The sequence below is a fragment of the Ooceraea biroi genome, chromosome 7, assembly GCF_003672135.1.
Source record: "Ooceraea biroi isolate clonal line C1 chromosome 7, Obir_v5.4, whole genome shotgun sequence".
Taxonomy (NCBI): domain Eukaryota; kingdom Metazoa; phylum Arthropoda; class Insecta; order Hymenoptera; family Formicidae; genus Ooceraea; species Ooceraea biroi.
The window spans coordinates 10,895,094-10,922,200 of NC_039512.1; the positions used below are offsets into that span (position 1 = coordinate 10,895,094).

The window sequence follows — 27,107 nt, forward strand, 5'->3', positions numbered from 1 at the left end:
ATATATCCAACATTTCTTTAATTGTTTATAACGCATTTGGTAAGTAAATAGCTAAAAATACAGGTGGATTATTTAATTGCGTTATTTGCTGACAATCAAATGTTTTATCACTGCTCTCATTCAGCAATAAAAACCCACGTTATCAACTGACATCAAAACACTTGATCTCTATAAAATGCTTGTTATCTATAATTATATCTTCAATCAAAAATATCGTCTGTTCTTATTGTTACATAATATGATACCAAGATTGTTAACCAATCACAAACTATCAGAAGATTTTTTTCCAAAGAAAAATCTCCCTACCTGACATTATAAACATTTTTTTTTATCAATGAATCTCTTTACGAACTTAATTAATTAATTTATTATCAATCAATGATTTATTATGAATCAATATATCAGCGACTTATCAATCGCATTTCCGCCGCATCTATCAAGTAGAGATATCTATATCAAAATCGGATGTTCCAATGATTTATATAAGAGAGAATATTATCCTTTTAAAATTATTTAATTAATTCTTTGCAGTTAATGATTAGCATCCTATTTTTAGAATTAAAACCATATATAAAATCAGATAAAATTTAATTAAAACCATCTGAAATGTAAGATTAAATAAGATAAAAACGAAAAACGTGCGTTAAACTTACCGCTACCATGTCTTCGATCGCCTGGGTCGATTTGGAGCCTAGCATAACCATCCCCATAGCGATTCCGGCCGCCTCACCAGTCACAGCATCGTCCTGGTACAAGTTAAATTTTAACTGCTCATAAACGTCCTGTCTATGCGAGCCCATCGCGGCCAACCCGAGACCGAGGCAACCTCCGTGACGCACCATCTGCAACAAGTTTCAAATTCGAGGAGTCACATCCAACCGCACGTACCTCTTGCGACGATTCAATCGATCCTTTAATTATTACCTCGTTCTGAGCATCTTTTAATTCACCCAGGAGGTAGTCTGTAATGGCGGCACCGTGATTGGCGTGTATAAGTCCCAGCGCGTACAAACCACCGCCTTCGGAGTACCCGGCACCGGCGGCACCAGAGTCCCTTGGCAGGTATGACTGCATCAGAGCTAAAGCTTCCTGCTCGTGACCCCGGTGTATCACTCCCAGGGAAGCCGTCGCAGTCAACTTCGCCCAATTAGTGGCTCGAGCCAACCACTCCAAATTATCTCTGTAAAAAGCGGTAAGAAAGTTTTTTAAGAGACTGAAAATTTTTATCGAGACTATTTAATTTATCTTCTTCCTTCTTTAATTAAAAGATTCCATAATTGCATGACATACATAAACATTTCCAAGAAATATTTAATTCTATAAAATATTGATTTTCCGCTCTCATGTCTTTTTTTCTCGTTTAAAAGAATATTTCCTAACAAATTCAAATAAACGAAAGTTTCAAAAACTCGGAAATACCAAAGAATTTCTAGGTATTTCAGAGAAATGTCGCAAAGAGGCGTCACGTACCTCAAGAACTGATCGCTGGTTGTCCCAGAATGCATAAAGGCGTTCGCGATTACGGTGGCAGTATGGCAAATCGAGACCCTTATAGCATCTTTGGTATTCTTCAAGATCAGCATGTCCGTGTGATTACTGCGGATCAAAAATTGGAGATGCAAGTCGATGGATACTTCGCCGCCGAGGATACTGGACAGAGCGTCCACGCGCTCCTGCTGCTCCCGCTCTTCCGCGTTCTAGACAAAAGTATTACAAATATCGGTTTAATAAATCAACATTATATTATCGTTCTACCTATTGTTGTTATTAAATAATTCCTATTAATATTATAGTTATTATTATATAATTTCTATGTTGTAATTAGTATTCAATCGTTATCATATAATATCGATTATCTATTTCTATTATCTATTTCGATCAAAAATTATATTGTATATTATTGTTTATCGATCTGTCTAATTTAATAATAATAATAATAATTTGAGTCATTTGCATTTGTGTAATAATTCGCATCAGAGACACATATCTACTGCCACAGTGACAGACGCTTACCAGACTCTCGACGCTGCGCTGAGCCTTTTCTTCCGTCTTGTTAGACGGTGCCGCGTCTCCTTCATCAGTCTCCATATTTGCGGACTCGGTACTAGCTTCAGCAGTGGCTTTAGGAGCAGTAGTGGCATTCGCTTTTACCACTCGTTTGAGCATCAACGCGCCCGGAATCGGCGCGGTGGCTCGCAGAGCCTGCAGCACGCGACCGAGGAACTGTTGAGTCGCGGACTCGTACAGATCGAATGCGATTTGATAGGCCATCAGCACGCAATCGTGTGAACCTTTGCTCAGTCGGTCCAAGAGGTCGGCCACCGCCAGCGGATCGTCCAAGAAGATCAGGCACTGACACATATTGACGTAGTCGGGAGTGCCGAGATTCCGATAGAGGCTGACTAGACAGCGCAACACCGTGTTGCGAAATCCTCGGTTTTGAATGAGGCTCATGGCCACCTGGAAGGCGTACGACAGCATCCCGCTCACGTCATCCTGGAAGCAGGAAAGATCTCGATGCATCTTGGTTCAAAAAATATTTCGAAGAAATTCTCGAACGCAGCTCGCACACCCACAGAAAAGATTTCTGGACTTAATGCTATTACTCTTTAATCTATCATAAAATAAGATCGCTATAGCGACAATCATATTTATTATTGAAAAGAAGCATATTTTAATCTTGAATAGAAAATTCGAAAATCTAGATTAAAATAATCTTGGTGCTATCCCATTAATTTTCTCAGAAGGATTTAGATAAAAATTTGTAGCAAGTTCAAAATATTCTTGATTTAAGAATATTGTGAGATCTAAAAGACATCTTATTCTATTCTTGTAAGAGAATTTGTAAAATCTGCACAAAACGGCCAATATTTATGTGTTGCAATCGAAAATCGGGAAAGTGTTCCTGTGTTTCTGTTATTTACAATGAATAAGTGCAATACTCTACAAGAAATATTAAAAGATATGGAAATGTCTTATCTCGAATCTTATTTCTCAAGTAAGTATATTGTATATACTTACTTACATTTCCATATCTTTTAATATTTCTTGTAGAGTATTGCACTTATTCATTGTAAATAACAGAAACACTTTCCCGATTTTCGATTGCAACACATAAATATTGGTCGTTTTATCCGAATAAAGGACGCAGAAGCGCCGAGTCGACGAGCGATTGTGAGAAAATGATGCGTCGACATCGACAAAGCCTACTATAAAGTGGCGCTAATATCAAATTATTCTACGTACAAGAATATATAAGCATAAATTTGTACATGTTACTCTTGTCTCGAGACAGTAAGACAATCTTATTTAATTCGAGAGAGAAGAATAGAAATTACTGATTTAAATTAAAAATTGTTTTATTTTCATATTTTTTATACTTGTAATACGATTAAATTAGTCAAGAATATTTTTCGTCTTGTTATCAGAAATCCTTTCTGAGGGTGCAAATTGCGCGATCGTGGACATGAATCAACGACTGTTCTTTTTATTCTGATCGATTCTCGCAAAATTAATACTCACCGACTGCATGATGGCCGCCTCAAAGATGTCCATCCTGCGCGTCTCTAGGGCGAGGCCCAGAGCCTGACGGTACTGATTGTCGTCCAGGCAGCGCTGGAACATTCGATTAACTATTCCCTCCAATCTGGGATCGATACCCTTGCTGCCCGGAGGAAGCTTTCCCTCTGCTTCCAACACGCGTTGCTGGGTGTAGTAATCAATACACTTGGCTAGAAAATTAAACATCTAAGAACACAAACTTGATGATTATAACCAGTGAGAATAGCGTTACTGGCGTACCGATAGTTGTGTCGACATATTCGTTTCGAGCGTTGACATCGAACAGTTCTCCTGCTCCGAGAGCGTAAGTCAGAGAATCCTCAAAGCTGCCCAGGTGATAATACACCTTGCTGGCGACCAGAGCAGCCAGCTCATGCTGTTGGAACGATTTATCCTCATGCAGAATTTCACTATAAAATATATTCAGTGAATAAGATTAATAAACGAAAATTAACTGAAAAACAAGGCTTAAAACACATCTTAAGACGATTCAACACAAGAATGCTACCCCAAAATAAAAAGATAAGGACATTAACGAATATTTCATTTATTGTACACTGTGCAGAGACAATCCCTCTCTCTTAAACACTGATGTTTTCTTTTACATACATCTTTTCTATAGCTTCAGAAATCTCAGGCCAGAATTCATCCACTATCAAATCCAGCTTTTTCAAAGCGAAGACCTTCAATTCGGGCATCGGCTCCTCCAACAAGGAAATTATGCCGGCTGTAAAGAAATCGCAATCATAAAAGATCTAGATTAAAATTTATCGATAAAAGATATCCCATAAAAATTAGATATAACAAATATACAGAAGTAATAGCTACTAATAATAATGTTTCAAAATTTGTCTTTCCGATTTTCTCTGACATACTTTTAAATGGAAGCTTCAGTCATTGTTAAAAAGAAATTTGAGGTTAAGTCTCGCAAGATTTGCAAATCATCATTGCAAAACTCGTACAAGAGTAATGAAATGCACAACAACAAGCAATAAGGAACAAAATGCTTCGAGAAATGTTTAAAAGATTATTTAACGATTTACCTGCTGATGTGATATTCATCTTACTGAATTTCATCGAATGACAGTAGATTTCCCGGAGAACGGAAATGAAAACACACACGATACGCTATGGCGGCGCGCCACGAACTAACTACAGTTGTTTGAAACACCACTCCATTTTCCACTCAAAGTAGTGACAACATAATCATTAAAAATACTAGAACTTGGGATTATGTTATACATTTTTTGCTGCGTGATATATTTATAAATAATTTTATCAATAAGGAATACAATTTGAAATTAATTTTACATAATGCAATGAAAGAAATAAGGCACCCTCGATGTCGAATTTCAGGTGAGGAGAGGTATCTACTAGCTTCGCGTGTTCACCGCATGAGGCTCCCAATATCAATTAAACATAACCTAAAATTTCCGCTTGTGTAGCGCGCACGGCGTAAGGAGGTACGTGGTAGCACATAATAGGTATTCACAGCAGACAATTGCTTTAAATTTACGCAATGTCGGAGAAAGCGAAAACCATGAGTCACGTTAAACATATTCCGAAAGATGCTCAAGTTATTATGTCTATTATGAAAGACATGGGAATTACGGATTACGAGCCCAAAGTGATCAATCAGTTACTGGAGTTCACCTATCGTAAGTTTCCTTCGTTTGAACACTTTCTGTGGAAATTAACCCGATACTTGAAATATTTTATTGCCTTTACTAGTTTATGATCCGCAATTTTATTATTTTTGTATCTTTTATCTGCAATATTTTGTAATATCCTGACTCCTGACAATTCGTTTTCAATGTTATATTATCTCTTTGTTTCTTCCTTCATCAGACTCTAAGAATCCTAAGATTACCTAATAAGTAAACTTTTCATGCAGGATATGTCACATGCATATTAGACGACAGTAGAGTATACGCCAATCATGCCAAGAAGAAGTTTATCGATCTCGATGATGTCAGACTGGCGGTTAAGATGCAGCTAGAACGCACGTTCACGAATCCACCACCCAGGGATGTACTGTTGGACGTGGCACGCGCCAAGAACAACATTCCATTACCTTTCGTCAAGCCAAACAACGGACTTAGACTGCCGCCAGATCGATATTGCTTAAACGCCACGAATTATAAACTTAAGAACGCGGCAAAAAAAGTCGTTCAGAAACCTGCGCATGCTCTGGTAGGGAACAATCAGTCTGGTGGACAGCCGAGGCCAAAGGTGGAAGGAAACAAGACTGGTGTATCGGTGTATGTTAAGCGGCCTGGCACACTCGCTACTGTTGCTAGAACACAAAGCATCTCCATACCAAAGCCAGTTTTGAAGTTCTCGACAGGTATTGTATTTCTTTATATAATTAATATTAATTGCAATTGTAATAAGTTCTTAATTTTCTTATTAACACTCAAACTGCTCCATCATCCATATATAGATGACAAAACACAATTAACAGTATTACAGCTCACTTGGAATTAGCTAAATAGTTTAAGTTAATGGATTGATTAATTTTATTGCTAATTTATTCTCTTTATATAATGTACATTTCTATCATGAACCCCAGCTCCATATCGCCTATTGCAATCCCACTCCTCCATACCGTTCCATGTATCCTTCAGAATTCCAACAAGTAAGATTCCAATAGAAAATAAAGTTTCTTGTGAGATACGTGCGCTATTAGTAACAAATGTTACTGCAAATCACGTATTATTTACTCAGTAGAAAAGTCTATTTATAAATTATTAAATAAAGAAATTATATCAAGAAGAATTATTATTAAGGATTTAGTTAATTTTTAGGAATTAAATTTAAAGATATTAAAAAGACGTTAAGAGATGGACATTTCTCTACAGCGACAACGAGCACCGCAACAGTGAAGACACAAGTGACAAAGCCGAAAATACAGATCACTTCCGCTCAGACATTACCGCCCGTAAAGATGGAGACAAACGAAGATTCGTTGAAGAGAAAGCGAGAAGAAGACGACTACGATGTCTCATAATTTCTTGGTTTCTCGCGGGTATCCTTTTATTCAATAATATCAATAGATTTGTGAATGTAATCTTTTTGTAATATTAATATTAATAAGTTTGTTATTTAAAACCCTGTGCAAAAATATTTGATAATGTACAAAACCCGAATTATATAAGATACGAAAACATACATGTAATATTGTAATTTTTATTTTGCAGAATCGTATTTCACTTATTCCTCACCTTCCTCGTCTTCGTGAGTAATTTTAGACTTGGCTTCTTCCTCTTCGTCCAGTATCGCAATTTCTTCTTCAATTGCAGACGTTACTTCATACTTGGGCTCTTCTTCAGCCTCTGCTTCTTCCTCCTCTTTTTCTTCCATTTCCTCTTCTTTTTCTTCCACTTCCTCCTCTTCTTCTTCCGCTTCTTCCTCTTCTTTTTCTTTTTCTTCTTCCACAATTATCTTTTCTTCCTCTTCTCGATGCACTTCGGGCGCCACTTCTTCAATTAATACAGGTTCTTCTGGTATTCTGGGCGGCTCGAGTATTTCTTCCACTGGTACTTCCGCTTCATAGATTGATGGTTCCGCGGAGACGGATGGTACCTCCACCTCAGGCACTCTCTCTTCTCTGATGCATTTCTTGCGATGTACTGGCAAAAAGAGCTTAAAGTCTTCTGGCATCTTATCTTCTGAATAAAGCCTGAAGGAGAAAATAAATAACATAACTCGTTCAATCAATCGTTTGATGTATTTATTTGAAAAGAATTTCAAAAGGATCATCGATCGACATGATGATTCTTGCCTATCAGCGAAGTAAATTCGTCTGATCCTGCAATTAGCGTGAATCTGCATCCTGATGGTCTCGATGTAATTTGTACCGTAAGCTCGTCGAGTGAAGTCGCATAGATTAAATTGAATCTGATTCCATCCGCCTGACAGCCCGATGGGCATCGACGTGCAAAATGGACGGACGCGCGTCGTGCTTTGAAAATTACTCACGCGAAACCGCCTGTGCATATTCTTGTCATCCAGGATCTATTTATTTTTTAACACATTATTATTGTTGAAAGTAACTGTCAAAGATCCAAAGAACTAGAATCTGCAGAATCCAAAAAGAAAGATTTGTTATAAGAAAATAAGCTTAGGAAAGAGACACGAAATAGCGAATTTAATAAGTTCTTTTAAAAGAAAAAATAGCTCTATTTTAAGAATAGATTTAAAGCACTTTTTAAGGCAAGAAACAGAATAAGATGAATAATAAAATATCTTATTTAATAATGAAAATGGACATTTTATTTAAAAAAAAGACTTGAAACTCATATTTAATGAAAGAGTCTTGGTTGAAAAAGAAAATTAAAAGCCTTATTAATTACGTATTCACATGAAGTTTACTGTTATCTCGAACGTGAAATATTTCTTCATGTTCTTGATGATGATGATGAGAAAGGGCAGCTTGATACCTAGCACCTTCTTCGGATCTTCCGGACAATAAATGTAGGTCGTAGCAACGTTAGTCCCGGCTATTTCCAGCGCTAATGATTTTATTTCTTCGTCCGTGATCCTTCGTATGTATCCATTTTTCACCTAATAAATAGATATACAAGATACGATATATCTAGAAACAGGTTAATTATATGTATATTATTCGTAAACTATAACTACATTTGAAAAATTATAAATCTATCTTCCCCTGATATTTTTTATTTTGATTTTGCATGATTTTTCAGGCAAAACACTCACATGCATGCCCCATAATTTCAAAGGAGATGATCCGCAGCTATATAAGATGGACAAAAATCCACTTTGGTAAGTGTTTCGAAACATTTGCAGAAAATTCTCTGCGATATCGAGTAATTTAAAATCTCTTCAGTTTGACAAATGTCAAACTGCTGGTCAGTCGGAGAAGCCTTTCCTTTGTTTCTGCAATTCTCCCATTAGCATCCCACGGATTTTGAAATAAAAATTCTATTGTTGATAAAGTAATATTTGCCATATATGCAGATTTTAGTATCTTTATAAATCTTTTAATATATAATTTTCACTTCAATTTACTAGTGCTATTGCATCCAAGGCATTTTGTAGCTTAACTAATTTCCTTATAGTCGAAATAATACGCGCGGAGAAGATTATTTATCAACAGTCATTACAACAATAATTACAAGTTTATTAATAATAATTACAACAAACAATTGTAACGAATTGACACTACTTTTAGATTTAAAAGGAGCAACAGTTGAAAGGGAGAAAACGTGTAAAGCTATTTTATTTCTGTCCAACAGTTGTATACAGAATCTCCTTTAGGGATCGCGAAGAAGTTCATTCAGTCGACGTCTCTCTTTTTCCGCCAATGGATCCGGTACAATCGTCAACTTGGGTGACATACCAATGCTGAAGACGCGATCGATCCTCACACCGTCGAGAGCGAACATTTGAATCATAGCGAAGTGTGTGATCTCTCGATTCAGCTGCCGAGATATCTGTCGCGCGAGCTTTTGTACGCGATGCCTGCAGACAACGTGGCTTAAAAAATAATAAAATGCGTACAATTAATCATTAATTGTTGTAAAATCAAGCACTTTTACAAATTAAAAGTAGCTCTTCTACACTCAGAATTTTGCAAAATGCTTCTTTTTCTCTTCCTCCATATAATTGCATTAATTAATTAAAATATATACGATCGTATTTAAGTCACAGAATTAAATTAATTAAATTGTTTGCACAGCTGTCTGCAGAATTAATTAAATCATTTGCAATATATTCATATTGAATCATGTAATTAAATTAATTAGTTCTTACTAGGGCAAAACTTTCAAGCCGGTGTAGCTGGGATGGATCGAGACATCGCTCCGATACAATTCCGGAAACAGCTTCATATGCTTCGTGCGATATTTGCGAAACACGGATCTCGCTTCTTCCCCATCCCTCGAAGGATCCTTCGTCTCCCGGGATACCTCAAAAGTCTCCAGATTCTCGTTCGCTCGCAGCGGATCGTCTTTCTTATTCATTCTCTCCATCTTGAAATGTTAATTCCTTGCCACTTTTTCAAACAGAGAATATTGATTTCACATTTCGCAGGTGGAAAACACCCTCACGTACTCCTCTCTTAACGCTGATGGAGATCCTTTGGAGCAACTTACGTCTGATTGAGTAAGTTTGATTGATGTTAAATCAAACTTTGCTTATTCAACTAATAACTTGATAAACTTTTCCTCTTACATATGGGAGGGCAATAATGAAAGCCGCGACTTTTCCTCAGAGCGCAGTCTCTCTTCAGACCATAATGAGGATTGTATTGGAGGTCGCGGAGTTTGTCGGATTTCTTAAACGGGCGACGAACTCGACGGGCAACATTTGAGGAAAGTTAGCCGATTCGTAACGAAGTGAGCGCCTGTGCCTCGTACGGATATCGATTTGGTTTCCAGGTGAATCAATAGAGAGATTCGGCTTATTCTTATTCCGAGTCGCCCGCGATGCGCCCCCGGAGCACTGAACTCCTCACGCAAGTAAAAGGACAAGCGGATTGTTGCGAACGTCGAGCAAAATAAGAAGCACTCCGTCACCGTTTGCCATCGCCGCTTGCAGTTTCAAATTCACAACCAATTAGGGCAAAAAAAAGAGATGTTAAAGAGGGATAAGAACAAAAATACAATTTAGAGAGAGAAGTTTAAAAAGTCACACAAAGGTACGAAAGAGAGATAGGATTATATACTACTACTTTACAAGCTTAAAATTATTCTCAAGAATTATGAAAAATGAAACTAACATGGTATTAAATTAAATGAGTTTGCATTTTTCATATTTAATTGTAAGCAATTTCAGCAAACTTTCAATAATACTCTTTCTTAACATCCGTGACGACCGCTCATAATACGAAGTAAACGAGGACGTACAAAAGAACGTGCAAAGAGGGAATTGATCGATATCGCGGAAAAAGGGCAACGACGAAATTTGATACGATTTTACGTACTTTTTTCAAGAGTGGATTAGCAAGCTCAAATTTCAAAGAATCAATAGAATCTTGCAATTTGGGATTCAGAGCTTTTAAAGTTCGGGATTGGAAGATTCAAACATTCAATTCCCCCTTGATGAGATTTATCAAGAAAATTAAAGCGAGGAAGAAGCGAAACGCAAAGACACAATCTGAGATTTCACAGAGTACAGATAAAACGCGTATCTCTTCATCTTTATCAGTTGATATCCTTACCCTCTCAATGGTCCTTTGGCAAGTGCCCTTCGTGTCTTGCGCCAATTGCATTGGAGGGTGCACGCGATGAAGACGGCATTGTGGTCCCGATAGTACGTACGTATGGGGGGGTGTTAATTAAATTCATTCCGCATTTTCCGCGAAGTACAACGTGATTGCGTGATGTAATATCCTTTCCTGGGTATTCTTCACGTTGTTGAAACTTTACTCTTTCGTCTCTGCATTTATCGACTTTTGCGTATATATATAACAGAGAGACGTTAAATTATAATGCAATTCTCTCATTTCAATTCATAATGTATGTGTGTATCATGTTTTAATTGAATCAATTAAAATTAAATATCTGCTAAATACAGTACATTTGAAAAAGCTTGAAATTATATAAATAATTATTTTCTATTTGTTTTATACATGACTGTTTATTTTTATATTATCCTATAAAATCCTTATATAACCTGATTATCGACTTGCCTTTACAAATATTTAACTTGAGATTTACTAGAAAGTGATGTATTAATCTTTAATTTAAGAACAGCTAATTCTTTTTGTTTTGCATGCAGAATTCCAAAATAGCAAAATAGCACAAAAATATTTTGCATTAACTAATTCGCCAATATAGTTCAACGAAATTTAGAAAACTGGACTTTAACCGTCAAAAGTTGAATAAACTCAAGTTTTTTTTCAGTAATCAATACATTGCCTTTTTGAAAAATTAATATCCATTCTAGAACCGTGAACTCTGAAACGCGGCTGCTCTTCAGGTTCGCACCGCGAGCGAATCGGCCGATCGTTCCAACGGAAAAAGCTCAACGGTCATGCTCGAATTTATTGATATTTGCTTGAGAAACGAAGGGGGAGCTCGCCGTCACGCCTGCAAGCTCAACAGTCTTTAGGCGTACAGCTGATCGCGAGACGAGGCTGAAGCAAGCGCATCCCTCCGCACAAAAGGATCCTCCGTGAAAAAATCCTCCTTCCAGGAGATCCCTAGATACCATGAGTGAGTGACGGCGAGTGATGATCGAGTGATCGCGCGGGTTTTCCGCGAGTGAAGATCGGGAAGATCATTTTGCGGGTTCGGGACTGAACGAGCTTTCGGGCTAGTCGTCGGAATGTCATCGAGATAGCGAGACGAAGTTCTTTCTCTCTGGAAAACCGAATGCACGGACGGTCCATTTAGATGCCGCGCAGCCTCCTCTTTTTCCTCCTTGCTCCATTTTCGCCACAGCGGATCGAAAGATTTGAGCTTTCAAGCTGAAGAACGATTCACGATTCTGAAAATTGAAGGATTTAGATATACACCAGAGAGAAATCATTTCAGGATTGAGGATTATCTGTTTTCGAGAATATATATATATATATATATATATATATATATATATATATATACTACCAAGGAGATCCGAAAGCTCTGTACAAATCAAGGATCAGAGCTTAGTTTCTAAGGACTTATAAACTGTAGCTTTGGATTTAGAGCTTTTAGCTTTGAGTAAGCTCCAGTTACAACATATCGTTTTTTCTAGACGTGGGATAAAGTTGATGACAGACGAATTTTTCACGTAGCTTTAGATTTTTAACTGGTGTTGAAAACTATAGATTTTGAACTTTGTACTGTTGAATTGTTAAGTTGCGAAGGATTTGTTCAAAAGTTTTAAACAATTTTAAAGGCTCAAGAATTTCCAAGAGCTCTTTGTAACGTCTTCCAGCGGAAGGATGCTGTTGAACAATTCATCATGATTTCTCGTGCGTTTAACAATTCGTAAATCTTCGTAATTGTCGGTCGATGTCGGTGGAAATCGTAGTATTAATTCAGAAGAGCGACAGATTGAAAGCTCCTGCTGCCGTCAGGACGCTCGATAATTGCGAGAGACACATACAATGGCCAGCGAAAGGATATCAGGACGATACAGGTTGGCAATAAATTTGTAATAAATATATAAATCCATAAAACATATATTAAAATACCTAATATGTATTCGAAACTCTGAATTTTTTGTTACATTGAGAGTCACGAATATTTGAAGCAAAATTCTAAAAATTGACACCATCGATCCTCGATGTTATTCTAAGTTATTAATAAAAATAAGAAATTCATTTGAAGTTCCAGAACATTTTTGAGCGTTCTAGGATTTGTTTGTTTTATTTCTATGTACAAAAAACGTTTGCAGTACAAGCAGCAGTGCCTTTAGGTCTCCAAGGATTTTGTCGTGTCTTCAATTTTTGTATAAGAGCGTGTTATTTTTCAAGGACATCGTTACCAGTTCCGGGTCATTCCGAAGTAAATCTCTGCTCGGTGCTGTCGCTGGGCAAGGACCTCAGTAAGATCACCATGCCGGTCATCTTTAATGAGCCCCTCTCTTTCCTGCAGCGCGTCGCGGAATACATGGAATATGCCAGATTGCTCAAGCAGGCATCCCAGGAACAATCGCCCATCTTGAGGCTTCAGGTGCGAGGAATTATTATTACAAAATCTAATTACACAGACATTAGACAAATCGATCATACACGTGGATATTAATAAATGAAATTAATAATCTCACAGTACGTCGCGGCTTTCGCTGTGAGTGCTCTCGCCTCGAACTGGGAACGTCTCGGCAAACCATTCAATCCTATCTTGGGAGAAACATACGAGCTGCAACGCGAGGATTTTCGGTAATTAATTATCCCGGTTTCTTAATTAGCACATAAAAAATTAAATTGCTAATTTACATTACTAATATAGTAAAATGTATTTATTTTACTTGATCATTTATTACTTAAGTAATGTAGTAATATGATCTGATGTTTTATATCATTTTTATTCTATTCTGTAATCTTGATTTTTACGGTGAAAAAGACTTAAATTTTCTTCAGGATAATATGCGAGCAGGTATCACATCATCCTCCGGTATCCGCATTCTACGCCGACAGCGAGGACTTCATCTTTCATGGCAGTATCCATCCGAAGTTGAAATTCTGGGGAAAATCGATAGAGGTGCATCCGAAAGGGGTGGTTACTGTTGAGTTACCCAAGTACATGTCTAAACAATTATTATTATTATAATTGACTAATTTATCATATTTATGTATATTATATCAAGGAATTATTATCTCTATCTCTTTCATTATTAATTTCAATTAACATTTCTGTTAAAAATTAACGATTAAAAGAGATTGACAATCCAGAAAAAGAATCTGAATATTAATAATTATGCTTGAACAGGTGGAAAGAGGCTTATACATGGCAAAATGTCAATTGTATCCTCCACAATGTCCTGGTGGGCCAGTTGTGGATGGAGCAACTGGGCGCTTTGGAGATCAAGCAATACGGTGGAGACAATCTGAGAGCCACATTATCTTTTAAAAGCGGCACTTGGAACGGCAAAGACCTCCATCGTGTTGAAGGTTTCATAACGGACCAAGAGTAAGTGCAAAAATTGTCAAAAGTTCGAAAAAATTTGATTAAAATTTCGGACAAGTGTAAAAGTAAAAGCAAAGTTCCTTTGACATAAATCTGTTTGTGATTTAAGATTAAACTAAAACAGGATATTTTTTTAATTATTACATATTCACTTGCCTTCAGGAAAAGGAAGTTAGTCTTTCTTTATGGCAAATGGACCGAAAGATTACGATCTTGCGAACCCTTGTTTTACGAGGAAACACTGGAGAAACTCAAAAGGGAAGCCAAAAGTCCTCAGGGTAGTCCAGGACATAAAAAGGTTCTGGCAAAGCTCCACAGTCTCAAGGTCGGAGCCTTCAAGCCTTTACATCAGGTATCAGGCAATTTTCTCTTCATAAGTTCATAAATTGTTTATTTTAATAGGTTCCTCCTCAATAAATTGAGTTTATTTTCATTATTAAATTCATATTATTCTGTATGTATTTGCAGGATGCGATAGACGAGTCCTCGGCCAGCATGGATGGCGACGACACACCGGTGGTGGAGGAGATTCCAGGGTCTACTACACTATGGGAAGCCACGCCGAGGCCCAGCAACAGTTCAGACGTTCGTTTAATCGCTTTAACTTAATAGCTTTGAACTTTGATGCTGATCGATTAATCTACGGTCATCGATTTTTATTGAAATTTATTCAGACTTTTAATAATCCAATTACACTCTATTCTGAAAGTATTATATAATAGTATAAAATAGTTTAATCTTGCAACTAGATTATATATAATACTTACATAAATTTAGTGAAATTATTTTATTGGATTAATTTCGTAAGATCTTGCATTCTACTTATCGAAAGGAGATTTATATTTATCATGCAAAGATTAAGTCCGTGCGATGCATTTATAGTACTTCCAATTCACGACATTTGCGATGTCGTTGAACGAGCTGGAACCTAACATGGAAGAAATCCTATGCTCGACCGACTCCAGATTGAGGCCGGATATCCGGAAGCTAGAGATGGGTGATCAGGACGGAGCAGCAGCTGAAAAAATCAGGCTCGAGGAAAAGCAAAGAGATTCCCGCAAAGTACGGAAACACAAGAAAGGACACGAATATTCTCCCAGGTAAATAGAAGCAGAAAGAAATAAAATTAAATTATATATATATAATTTATCACGTTAAAATATAAAATATTTTAGCATGATAAATTACTTTCTTTAAATTCTGTAACATGTAATGTCTAATCCTTAAATTATTAACTATTTACTGACTCTGATATTAATGTGAAAAAATACAAATTAAGTTGACTTTAATAAAAGAACTTTCCATTATACAATTATAAAAAAGAAAGAAAAAAATATATATACATAATTTCTGCTATAATATAATACTATTTATATATAATACTAATATAATACTATTTATATATAATGTTAATAATAAACTTACAGATGGTTCCAGTCTGGTACGAATCCTTATACGGGCCAGGAAGACTGGTTATATCAAGGCGGATATTGGGACCGTAATTACACTGACGTCGAGGACATCTTCTAATGAAAATGGAGCTCGTTAGCTTCCATCAAAGCTTCCTTCGACGCTCGTGGAAATCAGTAATCGGACGTCGTTAGTGCAAAGTTATAAATAAGTTGCCTAAGAGGACAGGTGCGTAGATCGATAATAGGCACCTTTTAGAGGTCGATGTCTCTGTGTAAAGTAATTAAAGGTGAATTGTGCGTGATTTCCTCACAGTACAGAGCTCCGACATTATTTTTATAAAAAGCCAAGTCGGACGACCTGAAAGGTGATTCTTTCGTACCATCCGTGCTCAAATAATTCAATACGAAACGATAAAAGAACAATTCAAGATGCATAAAATACAATTATTAATTCGCAATTATTTATTTTAAAAACACTTTCAATATAATTTCATTATGAAGTAAAAACTTTCTAATCAAAGCTATGTTTCTGCCGGTATCTATTTCTTTTGTTTTTAAGTGTATCTCAATTAAACAACTATACATAATTGTTCAAAAATGATTTAAATTCAAAGAAATAATCTGATAAGAAATCCGGTAAGAAATTTGATATTACAAATTAAGAAAGATTCGCAATCACATATAAATTTTTCTTTAAGTGATTCCATTGAACTCTTTGAGCAGGGAAGTTCTCATAGATTTCCATGTAAATACGTAGCGACTGTATAAAATATCTGTACCAAAGTCAGATGAGCCGAACGAATTTACGAGACAGCTTCGTATCGATCAAGCAATAATTTACCGTGGATTTTCATGTGTTTTGCATTATTTTCAAATCTGGAGGCAAAAGATCTCCAAACAATTATCAAAGGTTTTAGGAAACCGTCAAAATAAATATCAAGCGAGATTTCAGGAATTACAAATTTTGGTGCCAAGGATTTTAGAAGCTGTAAATTTAATATAAATCTACAAAAAGGATCTAAAAGAGAGATGAGCTGAAATTCGTGGGAAATAAATTGACAAAATTTGTAAGCAAAATTTTAAGAAAAGATTAAGAACAGATTAACGTTCTACGAATCCGAGACCTTACTTCCGAGATCCAGTAGCGGTATTTAATTTATCCGGTAGCTCAAATTATTATTAAATGATGTCACTCGCAATTAGATCAGTGAGTCAACACGATTCTAAATATAAGATGTATCAGAATCAATCAAAGATGACTTTATATTTGATACGACCTATACTCCGAATAATCAAACCGTAATCTATCGTATGAATTTATTATTATCGCAACTTGGCGCGATGTTTCTTAAAATATTAGCGAAAAAATATCACTGATGCAGAGCAGAATACCGCTACAGGATGAAAAGAAAAATCGATACGTAGTATTCACCGAACACACACGTTGCTTCCTGATCAAGTAGATGTATTATTTACGCGACAGATGCTTCCTGAAACGGACATTTAGATAAATGTGTTGCGTACCTTTCTCTCTCTTTTTTTTCTCATGTATGCATTGTGTGACAAGCTTAATTTAGGAATGATGACAATAATTTGTTGAGGTTCTCGAAAGGCAGAAATTGTTTGACTCACATAAAAACATATCTGAATTCTAAACCATGCTATATAAGCTGAGTCTTGTCTCAAACCAACTATCACAGTCTGTTTAAAGAAATATATAGTAATCGGAAAAATTATATTTTCCAAAACTTACTGTGTGGAAAAAGTCTTTTAGTACGAATTGTATGTTATAAGAATAATGAAGATAGCGAGACGATGCTATAGAGTTCTTTCTTTTTCCGTAAAATTGTGTGACTTTGGAATTCGAATAGGTGTTAGATCGTGTTTTTGGAATTTAGTATGATTTGGGATTCAGATTCTCGAATTATGTATATGCTCCCTTCGGTCTGTCGAATTGATAATATAACACGCTGCAGGCGATAACTCTCGCGGCTGATAAGCAAAACTGCGCAATTTCCATGTATACGAAAACGCATATCGCGTCGTCGTGTGAATGATTTGCGATTATAAAATTACACTTGTGTGCACACAAATGTTATATGTGCACCCGATAGAATTTCTACGCTTCCTTAATAATTTGCTTCCCGACGGCGCAAATTTATATTGATGATAATAATACACATATGGTATGATAATGACGATATCCGATCATCTCTGAGAACCTTGTCATTGTTATAATGATCGCACACGTAATTTGTAGGGACTCGTTGTGTTTGCGTTGCATAGATCCGCCGTGTGTAATTGTACATAGACAATATAGTTACATTAGAAATAAATGTTGTTAAAAAAGTTTCCCAACGCTTTGCAATTTTATATTTTTACATTCCAGTCGTTCCTATAATTGATACACAATCAATTAATCAATTAATTACGCCCGATGCTCCATCATTAATTAAACATTCCTTTCAGTATTAAACTTACAAAAAACCTTATTACAAAAACGTCTTGCGATATTTTAAGTATCTAATAGTCAAAAACAAAGCGCGAAATATTCAAATGGCCGCTGACTTCGCGCCAAATGCCCAATGTTCGCCCGACGCTCGTCAGGTGGCGGTAGTCGATGCCGCGTTTCAAATATGGCCGTTGGCACTCGAGCAGTCCACAGTGGAGACGAAGTCGATCGATCTCCGTCCGGTATCGGAGAACGTGTGCTATCTTCCGCGTCCAAGTGAACCGACTCTTGTTCACGGATTCGTGACATCGCGCTCGTTTCAACGCGTTTCGCACGCCCAACGAAAAACCGTCATTCCCGCGCCGCGAGACCATCGAGATGAGCCACATACCAACAGGTGAGATCATCGACTTCGCCACCCGCTTCGATTTAATCGGGAAATTAATCACGGAGCCGTGTCGATAATTGAGCGGAACAAATCGCCGTCCAGCGATATCGATGCCAAAAGAATCCGACGGACGGTGATTGAACGATCAAATTCTAACCTATGGTAATGCGTGTTCGTTATCTTGACGTTTCCAGCAACGACCTTGTGAACCGCGTGCGTTGGTGTGCGCGCGTGTGTGTTTACGTACACGTATTGCGTGTGAACCGGCGACTTGCTGCGAGTTCTTGCGCTGCATTCGATTTATAGCTGCTTTTATAGTGCACTCGGTGCATGTTACGTCAACGAGGAATATTTTTTTTTTTTTTTTCAAATCAAAACACAAAGTTATAATAAGCAATTTTCAGGTAAACGTCAATGGAATTAGCAGCGCGTAATAAAGTAGTTGCAAAATTGTATGATGCAAACTAGTTGCGAAATAATTATTATAAGACTTCTACGCACAAGGATCTGTTCCCTTGCAAAGAGTACACAGTAAAAAATAAAATGTTAATTTTAACATTTTTTGCATGTCCCAGAAAGTCTACTCTAAATTTTAAGTTAAAGTAACTTATTCGTCATATGTTATTTCTTGAAAAACTAGAAATGTTAAGTAATTAACACAATACTTTACATTTATTTTTGTTATTGTAATTTTAAGTGTGATGTAAAAATAACATACAAAGTAATTGAAAACTACATGGAAGAGAAGTTACAATAACTCGTCAGAAAAGTTGATAGAACATTTTCGTTTATACAATATGAACATTTACTTTTTATGTTATATTAACACATGATAGTAATTATTTCAACTTAAATTATTTTTGATAGAAACATTTAATTTTAGTAAATTTGATTATTTTATATGTCAAAGTTCATGATTATTTGAAGATTTACTTTAACTTCTTTTAGAATGTTAAACTGACTTTGTGACATGTTGATTGTTTAAAATTATTGTGTTAAAAGCATTTCAAATAATATTCCATTTCTAAGAGACATACACAAAATGTTAAGTTATGAAGTTAACATTAATGTAACATATAAAATTGTTATAAAAATAATAACATATCAGTTGTATGTTAATTTTACATTGAAGTAGTAATCAAAACATGGCAACACAAGAAAATTTTAATATATGGACGCACAATTTTTAACGGTGTAGAAACGAAACAGTATGGGAATGCAACCGATAAAAATAGACTGCAATTGTGTTATGAGTTACAATGATTGCGATCGATTATTTCACAATTTATCGTTCATTGAAGACCTAAATAAATAACCGCAATTGCGGAATTCTTTTATTTAAATATTGGAATGGATCAATTTCTAATGAAAGAAATTTATAAATTTAAATGTATAAAAGTTAATCTAATAGATGTAAATTGATTGGTCAATTTCTTATGGTTTAAAATTTGAAGCTTAAGTTTTGTACTTTAAATTCTCATTATAGACCCCACTTTGAGCGCGGTCTTTCGGCCAACAAAAAGAAAATATACTATCTAATGCGAGTCAGACTTTAACGCTAAACGTGCGTCGCTAAGTATGGGCAAGATTCCACCACCAAGTTTCAGATCGATAAACCGGTTTCCTGCAGAGATTCCACGAAGTTTCAAGAACTTTTATTATTACACTTTACATCTTGCCACGCTTCCGCGCTTCGTGATCGATCGCAAAAACAAGCGGATTACTTGAGTAAGGTCGGTGAACCAATCAAAGCGCTAGATCGCGCTTGGTTTCTCTCTTTCTCTCCTTTTCTTTCTTTTCCCCGTCCGTCTCCCCGTCTATTAACCTACTTTTTCTGTTTATGCCAGTCGCCGTAACTTCGGTACAATGCAAATGGATGTAGCGAATCGAGTGAATCATGAACGAGCAAGCGGGACAATTCACCGCAATCTCGAGACGTCCCACGCATTTGAGCGCAAAGCGCGAGTGGAAATTAGCGGGTGTCTCATAATTAACGTGCTAATCGCCAAGAGGCATTCGCTCACGATCAGTCGCACAGTTGCGCGCGAGCATAGCCGCGGAAGAAGTCACTTGCGAGCGGAATCGAGAACTGTGGCGCGAAAATTTGAACGCAGGCACAATAATAACGTAACGGTAAAACATTTCCGTTCGCACAAGGCGGCCCCCGTAAACCCGTTCGAGAGCCGCCATTGGAAGGACCCCTCCTGATCCTCCTCGGAGAGTCGAGGCTATTCGCTCCCTCTTACCTTTCCTTTTCCGTGTCCTTGTTTTCCCGTTGAAGCGGAGTGAGAGAACCGCGTCTTGATTTCTACGAAACGCGTCACGTCGCAACATGGTGGCGCCTTCGCGATCAGCACTGTCGTTTTGAAGACACAGCTGTTAGTTGCGCGTGCACGCGTCGGTGCACATGGTCGCTTTTTGCGGAATGCCCTAAATGCACGGCCCGCGAAGTTGTGCCGGATTATGCACCGCGAACCGCGTAACATCCGGGAGTCGCTTCCGTTCGAGAAATTTTCAAATTTTCCTGAGCGCGAATTTTTAAATCGTCGATTTTTGGAGGCACATGGTGCGACAACTTCTGGTGAAATGTGACCGTTCGACTGTGATAAACCATTGTGATACGCCACGATTTTTAATCCATGAATTTGTAGTCTCTAATCATTTTAATTGATCTATGATCCACGCTTCCGTTGAATCGTGATGATTCAGCACAAAGTTAACGCACGTAATGTGAAAAAACAGCATTTCTGGATACTTTGTGCACAATAATAGAAAACTTCTTACTTATTTGTGTGATGTACGAAGCAAATATTGAAGAAAATATTGTAGTAATCCTGGAACAACATCGTTGAGGACAATTTTGGAGTAAAATGCTACATGTTATTAAAAAAGGATTGTAAAAATTACTTTTATTCGTAGAGAATTATCTTCCTTTTGAAGTTTCCAACACAATTCTCAGCTCTTTTTATTAAAAATTATTAGAGTAAATACTGAAGCAAGATTAGAGAAGAATCTCAAAGAAAGCCTCCATGTGTTCATAAAAAAACAACGAAGATCAATAAGACGACCTGCAAACCCAAACTCATAGATCGATCAGTTGTCCATTGAAATTTCTCATCTTCTTCTGGACAATCTTGGAGTCTTGGAGCAAATCTCTCGCATCTTCCGAAGGAGGAGACCATGAGAAGCGACATGGCACATTCCGAACAATCCGTGGATCCGAGACACAATCGTCCGCGTCCGACCAAGACTTGCCAGGAACACGACGAAGAGGATTGCTCGAGCGAGAACGAGCGCGAGTTCGAATCGTTGGAATACGAGGAGGATGCGTACTACGCGAAACTAACGACGACGCCGAGCTTCGACGACATCGACGAGGTCGGTGATGAAGAAGTTGATGAGCTTGTGGTCCACTGCTGGCGCGACTCCAACGGCGAGATCGACGAGATCATCGTGGACGACGGCAATCTGTCCGTGGAGACGGAGTTCCTGCCGGAAGGAGGACCACGCGGCGGCCGCAAGAAGCGGCGATCGGTCCGCGTAATCTTCCAGGATCTGTCCAAACCGTACCTCGCCAGAATCACCAACAGCCAAAACTACAAGAAATTTCTTGAGCTGGTAAAAGGTGCTGATGAAGAAGAAAGAGAGAGAAGAAATTGCTTCGCAATTCTTTTTTACAATTCTTGATGAAGAGGAGTTAAAATTGAAAGAAAAAAAGATTTAGTGGATTGAGATTAAAGAGATCGATTACGATACCAGATAAATTCTAAACTGACTTCTATTCATCGAAATAATAATTCAAAATTAGAATAATATCTAAACCGAAGAGGTTTCTTGCTTGATTTGTATGAAAAGATTTGTTTAAATCTTAAGATTTTATTTTATGATTGTCATAATTTTTAATTTCTGAATCGCTGAATCTGCATCTATAATATAATGTGCGTGACTTTGCGGAATATAATTAATGAAACGTTTAATTCCTGGCATAACGATCCTCTACTTTCACATGAGAAATTCCGTCCAGCGCTTTTATGTCTAGCAATACTTCAATGTCTATCCATTTCTTTTCTTGTGCGTGAAAGTGTACGAAAAAGGTTCGTAGAATCGCGATCGATACGGTGGTAAACTGCTCTTGATTTTTCTAGGACAACGTTTCGCTCTGCTGCGAAACTGCGAAGCTCTGCACATTCCTTTGTAACCTGGCGAAATCGCCGAGACATAATCGAAATCGGTCAATTGAAATTTAAATAGTCACTTTCCGAGAATGTCCAGAAAATAATAATTAATTGTGTTCTTATAAACTTAAACATTTTACACGCACAAACATAAATATACAATAGGTCTTATTTACTGTAGAAACCGTTCATAATAAAAAATATATAGAATTAATTTTTAATTTTATTTCTTCGATTAGAGAAAAAATAAAATTCTAATTTAGATATCTCGAATTTACAAACGGAAAAAATTTATTGAGTTTATAATGTTATAAAATTTAAGAACAACAATCTGCAATATATAATGTCTGAATTATGAGGAAAAAACACTAGCTTGTACAATCCGCTCGGTTTCTATGACATGTAACCGCAACTACTTTTATTATATCGTCTAGCAATCTCAGTAGCTATTACCTAGACGTACCTAGCATAAGCTTGTACCAGTACTGAGAGAATATCTTTTTAATGTTATTTAATTATGATCAATCTTTTAATATTTAATTAATCTTTAATCTTTAGCAATTTTTAAATTTTAATGTGCAACTTTAATTCAGCTAGTAATTCTGAGATTCCATTAATTATTTGATTTCACTTGTTTCGTGGCACATGTAAAACCTTTTCTGATACAAATTATGGTTATTTTTATCCTGTCGTGCGATGTTTATAATAATCCTCACATAATTGCAACTTACGAAACTAAACCTAGTAGTTGAAAGAGAGCAATCAGCCAGCGTAACCGCCATAAAGTGTCGTATGTCCTGGCGGCTAACTTCCCCCGTCTTTTGTCCAGGAGAAGACGCCTCGCTTCATTCGGCTGGCTCTCTGTCGCCGACGTCGGATAACGTGGTGAATGAGCTTCAAGGCCTGTCTCTGGAAGAGCAGGAACGCCAGAAGGCTGAATGGAGCACCGAACTAGCGAAAGTAAGTCTCAGGACTCCGGGAAATCCCGAGGACAAAGTTCGATAACTGGTGTTCGATTTCAGGTCGAAGAGGAGATACAGACGTTGAGACACGTCCTTGCTAACAAGATCAAGGTCTCGCAGGATCTGAAGAGGAAGCTGGGCATCAGCGTCTGGAAGGAGCTCACCGACGATGTCAATCAGGGACTCAAGAACGTGAAGGAGAGCCACGTGTACGTATCCCAGCGACTGCTTGCTTCCACCATGTCTCTCGTCGATCTCTACACTTTATGCACACATTTGATCACGCACGCATATCACTTTGCTAAATTTTCTTTTCTTTGAGGAGGAAGTGGATACGTATGAGAGAGATCGCAATAGAATTAAAAAACATAATTCTTCCAACACTCTCATTGCGTTGTTATCGAAAGGTTCAACAGATGCCGAGAAAATGTGTACCAAAGTACATACGAGCCGCGTTTCTCAGTTTTCTCTTCTCTTCCGATTTTTATTGTTTATCTTCCTCATTTTTTGTCTATCTATTCTTATTTCTGTGAACTGATGATACAACGATCGTTCTTTATGTTATGTTGCTACTCCACTTCTTCTGCTCTTCAGACACACGTAGAAGCATTGATTTCTTTGACTTTTGCTTCGGTTCTCATTCAGTTATCAGAACATTGGCGAGACACTCAGTCGCTTTACCAAGGCGGTCTCTGAGAACAGTTTGTAAGTATGCACAAACCAGTTTAATTTTTTTCTTGCCGCAATCCAAGTCCCATTTACCTAGCGATATTCTGTTATGTTAATGATAGATATTTTCAACAGCAAACACACCAAACGAGCTTCGAGAACGTATCTATTCTCAAGATAGTCCGCTTTAAAGATATCCTATATTTATTTTGATATCGTAGTTTTGATATTTTAAGTTGCAAACAAGAATAGCGCTTTCACAAAATATTCACTTGAAACGAAAGCAAAATTTAATACAAGCACTAGCTTTATTTAGTAGTCAAGCGAAACACATGTACATAATGCTTAGAGACTAATTCATAATCATCTTAACACAGTTTTGCAACGAATAATCTACGAGAATCACACTAAGTTTTACTGGTTTAGTGACGAATTGTTTACTTTTTTGTTCACATCAGATATCAGAAGACCGAATCTGTTCTCAAGTCCACGGCTGAGAAGACATCGAGCATCTTGGGCGGCTTTGGTAGCGGCATTTCCATGAAGCTGGGCCAGATGCGCAACTCTGACAGCTTCCGGTCTCTGGAGGAAAGAGTTGGGTCCGCTTGCGAGAACATTAAGGTATTGAAACTCAAGTCAAGTTACTCAAATCAAATTAGGTCAGATTAAATGCAGAAATAATGAATGAAATTAATCAAAAAGACTTAAAACTTGTTAGTTAGCAAATTTTTTTACTGTCTTCTAATAAGAATTCCTTTGAAGCTTTCAACCTTTCAAAGCTTATCGAATAAATAAAATTCGAATAAATATCAAACATACATTTATATCTTCTTGCTTCTTGCAGACAAAAGTCTCTGCTTCGAGGTCCAGCTCAACGCAGAGCTTTGACGAGGCTCTCCGAGAGTCCGAAGCGATGAGGCGCGCGTCCGCGGCACCGTCGGCCACCAGCCCGACCATCCCCGAGGACAAGCTGCTCTCTTAGAGCCCGGAATCACGCAGGATCCTTCGTGCGCCTCCGCCGCGCAATTTAAAGTGCTGATAAAACGCTGCGTCGCGCGCCAATATCACTATCGCGTTCGTCTGCTGCAATCGCTATAGAGGGCCAAACGACGTATCTGTGCACGTTGAACGAGTCGATCGACGCTCTGCTCGATCGAGACTTCGATCGCGAGCACGGTCGTCCACACGAGTACTATCCTATTATTCAATAAAATATATATTTTTCTCTCGCACGCCGTTCCCACGCCTCTCCCTTCGTAAGATCGCCTTTCTTCGCGTTCCGGGTACCTTCAGACTTAGCGGTAAACGTCCCTCGCGATTTTTATATGCCGATTCTGAGCGAATTCTAGATGGGTAACGATCCATTTTCTAAACTATAAAAGCTTCGAATTTCCGTTTGGTAACTAACCGTAATTTGTAAATATAACAATATCTATACTCGTGAGGTTCGAATCGGAGTTAGTTACATGCGTCGTGGGAGATTCAATTTTGATTAATCAAGCTGATAACGAGATGCGGGGAAACAACTTGCAACAGTTTCTCTATAATTTCTTCTGCTTTGCATTATGTTCAAGTTTTAAATGTTTTCGATTGATGGAAGCAATTGTTTTTTTTTTATTATATTAAGTGAATTTATATTTATCACAGATCGCACTTATTTTCCGCATATATTTCTACTTTATGGCATTTGAAATTTTATTGCAAATTATCGGTGTCGTCAGTCGATTCGATAGAGCTGCCAAAAGTAAAATATCTTCAACGCTCTACAATGAGAATAACCCGTCCGCCGACAATATTTTACACTATACACTAAACGAAACTTCTCACCTGTACGCAAACTACCTAATTAGCGCGAATTCAGTCTGCTGAAAGACAAGCTCAAGCAGAGTCTCGAGGAAATCTGTGCAAACCTTTCTCTTCCCTGTTCATTTAATTACACAAAATTAATACAGAACAGCAGAAAAATTATACGAATGATTATAGAATTCGCGAATCAAATCAAATAACGTTTATTCATGAACAACAAAAATATGTAACTTCGCAATAATATGTTAAAAGAGAATTTAATGTAGGAAGAACTAAGAGAAAGAGTTCCTCGCACGAGTCTCGATTTTACAGATAAATATTTTTTACGTGCGCGGATAATCTAACGTTGTACTAGCACGAAATTCGAGAGCTATTTTGTATTTTAGCTTTATAATGAGACTATCGACGGCGCACGGTACAACGCGCATTTGTTAACATTAAGAGACTTGCAAAGCGAACTTATATACGCGATCTTAATTATCGTTAAAGGCCGTGATTCGTCGATATCTGCTGCATAATATGTATAAATATATATCTTCTCTTGTTCATATTGGTAAATAAATTATTTTATGAAACGTCCAACGATCTACAAGTATTTTGTTTTCCACAAGCCAAGAGGATTCCAATTTCCATTTTCTATATTTATTAACAATTAGATAAAAACTGTTTCAAATGGTTGTGTATATATGCGTATTATTATAAATATATTTAAGCTTATAATAATTAAATTTTATTTCCATCGCACGTATTAATATTAAAAATACATTTCACTTGATTGCCAAGTTACAAAGTCAAAAATGTAACTCAAGTATTTTAAGTGTGATTTTCCTATTCAAAATATAATAATTGACACAACGTGATTGGTTCGTGCTGCAGCATCGGTTTCGATATTTCGAAAATTGCAATACGCGTCAACTGCTTCGCACTTCACGTCAGTTAAAAATAAAACATGTCGCGGCAAGTTGCGTTCGGATCTGCTCTCATTGTCAGTACTTCTCGTGACGGTATATAACTATTCAGAAACGGATCTCGCGCGTGAAGAATTGCCGGAAACGTTTCGTAAACTATTTGTCATAACGCAAACAATGGCATATAATCG

The 27,107-nt window shown here is 37.1% G+C and overlaps 6 protein-coding genes across 9 annotated transcripts in view; 3 read left to right on the forward strand and 3 right to left on the reverse strand.

Annotated features, from left to right (window-relative positions):
- The window catches only part of LOC105279879 (26S proteasome non-ATPase regulatory subunit 1), a 39,218-nt gene extending 34,479 nt beyond the window's left edge, over window positions 1–4,739 (reverse strand). Inside the window, exons 1-8 of the mRNA XM_026970904.1 lie at window positions 4,605–4,739; window positions 4,171–4,288; window positions 3,802–3,971; window positions 3,523–3,731; window positions 2,014–2,496; window positions 1,471–1,697; window positions 925–1,180; window positions 654–842 (exon numbers count right to left, since the gene is read on the reverse strand). Coding sequence (XP_026826705.1) covers window positions 654–842; window positions 925–1,180; window positions 1,471–1,697; window positions 2,014–2,496; window positions 3,523–3,731; window positions 3,802–3,971; window positions 4,171–4,288; window positions 4,605–4,638 — 1,686 coding nt within the window. The 5' untranslated portion in view covers window positions 4,639–4,739. The remainder of the gene's footprint in view (window positions 1–653; window positions 843–924; window positions 1,181–1,470; window positions 1,698–2,013; window positions 2,497–3,522; window positions 3,732–3,801; window positions 3,972–4,170; window positions 4,289–4,604) is intronic.
- Window positions 4,740–4,979: 240 nt separating this feature from the next.
- LOC105279873 (transcription initiation factor TFIID subunit 9) lies at window positions 4,980–6,729 on the forward strand. The gene is made up of 3 exons (XM_011339954.3): window positions 4,980–5,219; window positions 5,456–5,908; window positions 6,423–6,729. Exons 1-3 carry the CDS (start codon window positions 5,081–5,083, stop codon window positions 6,569–6,571), a joined length of 741 nt encoding a protein of 246 aa, XP_011338256.1. The 5' UTR covers window positions 4,980–5,080; the 3' UTR covers window positions 6,572–6,729.
- On the reverse strand, window positions 6,544–8,447 carry LOC105279874 (FK506-binding protein 5). The gene has a single exon (XM_026970911.1). The coding sequence runs from the start codon at window positions 7,558–7,560 to the stop codon at window positions 6,775–6,777; it is 786 nt and encodes a 261-aa protein (XP_026826712.1). The 5' UTR covers window positions 7,561–8,447; the 3' UTR covers window positions 6,544–6,774.
- A 225-nt stretch (window positions 8,448–8,672) lies between these two features.
- LOC105279875 lies at window positions 8,673–11,493 on the reverse strand. 2 transcript variants are annotated; one of them, XM_026970912.1, is made up of 3 exons: window positions 10,748–11,493; window positions 9,340–9,580; window positions 8,673–9,063 (listed from the first exon to the last, which is right to left on the reverse strand). In XM_026970912.1, exons 2-3 carry the CDS (start codon window positions 9,555–9,557, stop codon window positions 8,841–8,843), a joined length of 441 nt encoding a protein of 146 aa, XP_026826713.1. In that variant the 5' UTR covers window positions 9,558–9,580; window positions 10,748–11,493; the 3' UTR covers window positions 8,673–8,840. The 2 variants fall into 2 exon arrangements, with proteins under 2 accessions (XP_026826713.1, XP_011338258.1); XM_011339956.3 differs by lacking the exon at window positions 10,748–11,493 and having other exon boundaries at window positions 9,340–10,741.
- A 115-nt stretch (window positions 11,494–11,608) lies between these two features.
- On the forward strand, window positions 11,609–17,908 carry LOC105279871 (oxysterol-binding protein-related protein 2). Of its 3 annotated transcripts, none has more exons than XM_011339953.3 (10): window positions 11,609–11,744; window positions 12,412–12,654; window positions 12,992–13,190; window positions 13,287–13,396; window positions 13,598–13,756; window positions 13,947–14,147; window positions 14,307–14,496; window positions 14,613–14,729; window positions 15,027–15,244; window positions 15,572–17,908. In XM_011339953.3, the coding sequence occupies exons 2-10, from the start codon at window positions 12,623–12,625 to the stop codon at window positions 15,672–15,674; spliced, it is 1,329 nt and encodes a 442-aa protein (XP_011338255.1). In that variant the 5' UTR covers window positions 11,609–11,744; window positions 12,412–12,622; the 3' UTR covers window positions 15,675–17,908. The 3 variants fall into 3 exon arrangements, with proteins under 3 accessions (XP_011338255.1, XP_011338254.1, XP_019887378.1); XM_011339952.3 differs by having other exon boundaries at window positions 11,618–11,744; window positions 12,268–12,654; XM_020031819.2 differs by having other exon boundaries at window positions 11,620–12,233.
- Window positions 17,909–19,515: 1,607 nt separating this feature from the next.
- LOC105279870 lies at window positions 19,516–26,587 on the forward strand. The gene is made up of 6 exons (XM_026971041.1): window positions 19,516–22,021; window positions 23,401–23,531; window positions 23,594–23,742; window positions 24,179–24,238; window positions 24,661–24,823; window positions 25,047–26,587. Exons 1-6 carry the CDS (start codon window positions 21,577–21,579, stop codon window positions 25,182–25,184), a joined length of 1,086 nt encoding a protein of 361 aa, XP_026826842.1. The 5' UTR covers window positions 19,516–21,576; the 3' UTR covers window positions 25,185–26,587.
- Window positions 26,588–27,107: the final 520 nt, after the last annotated feature.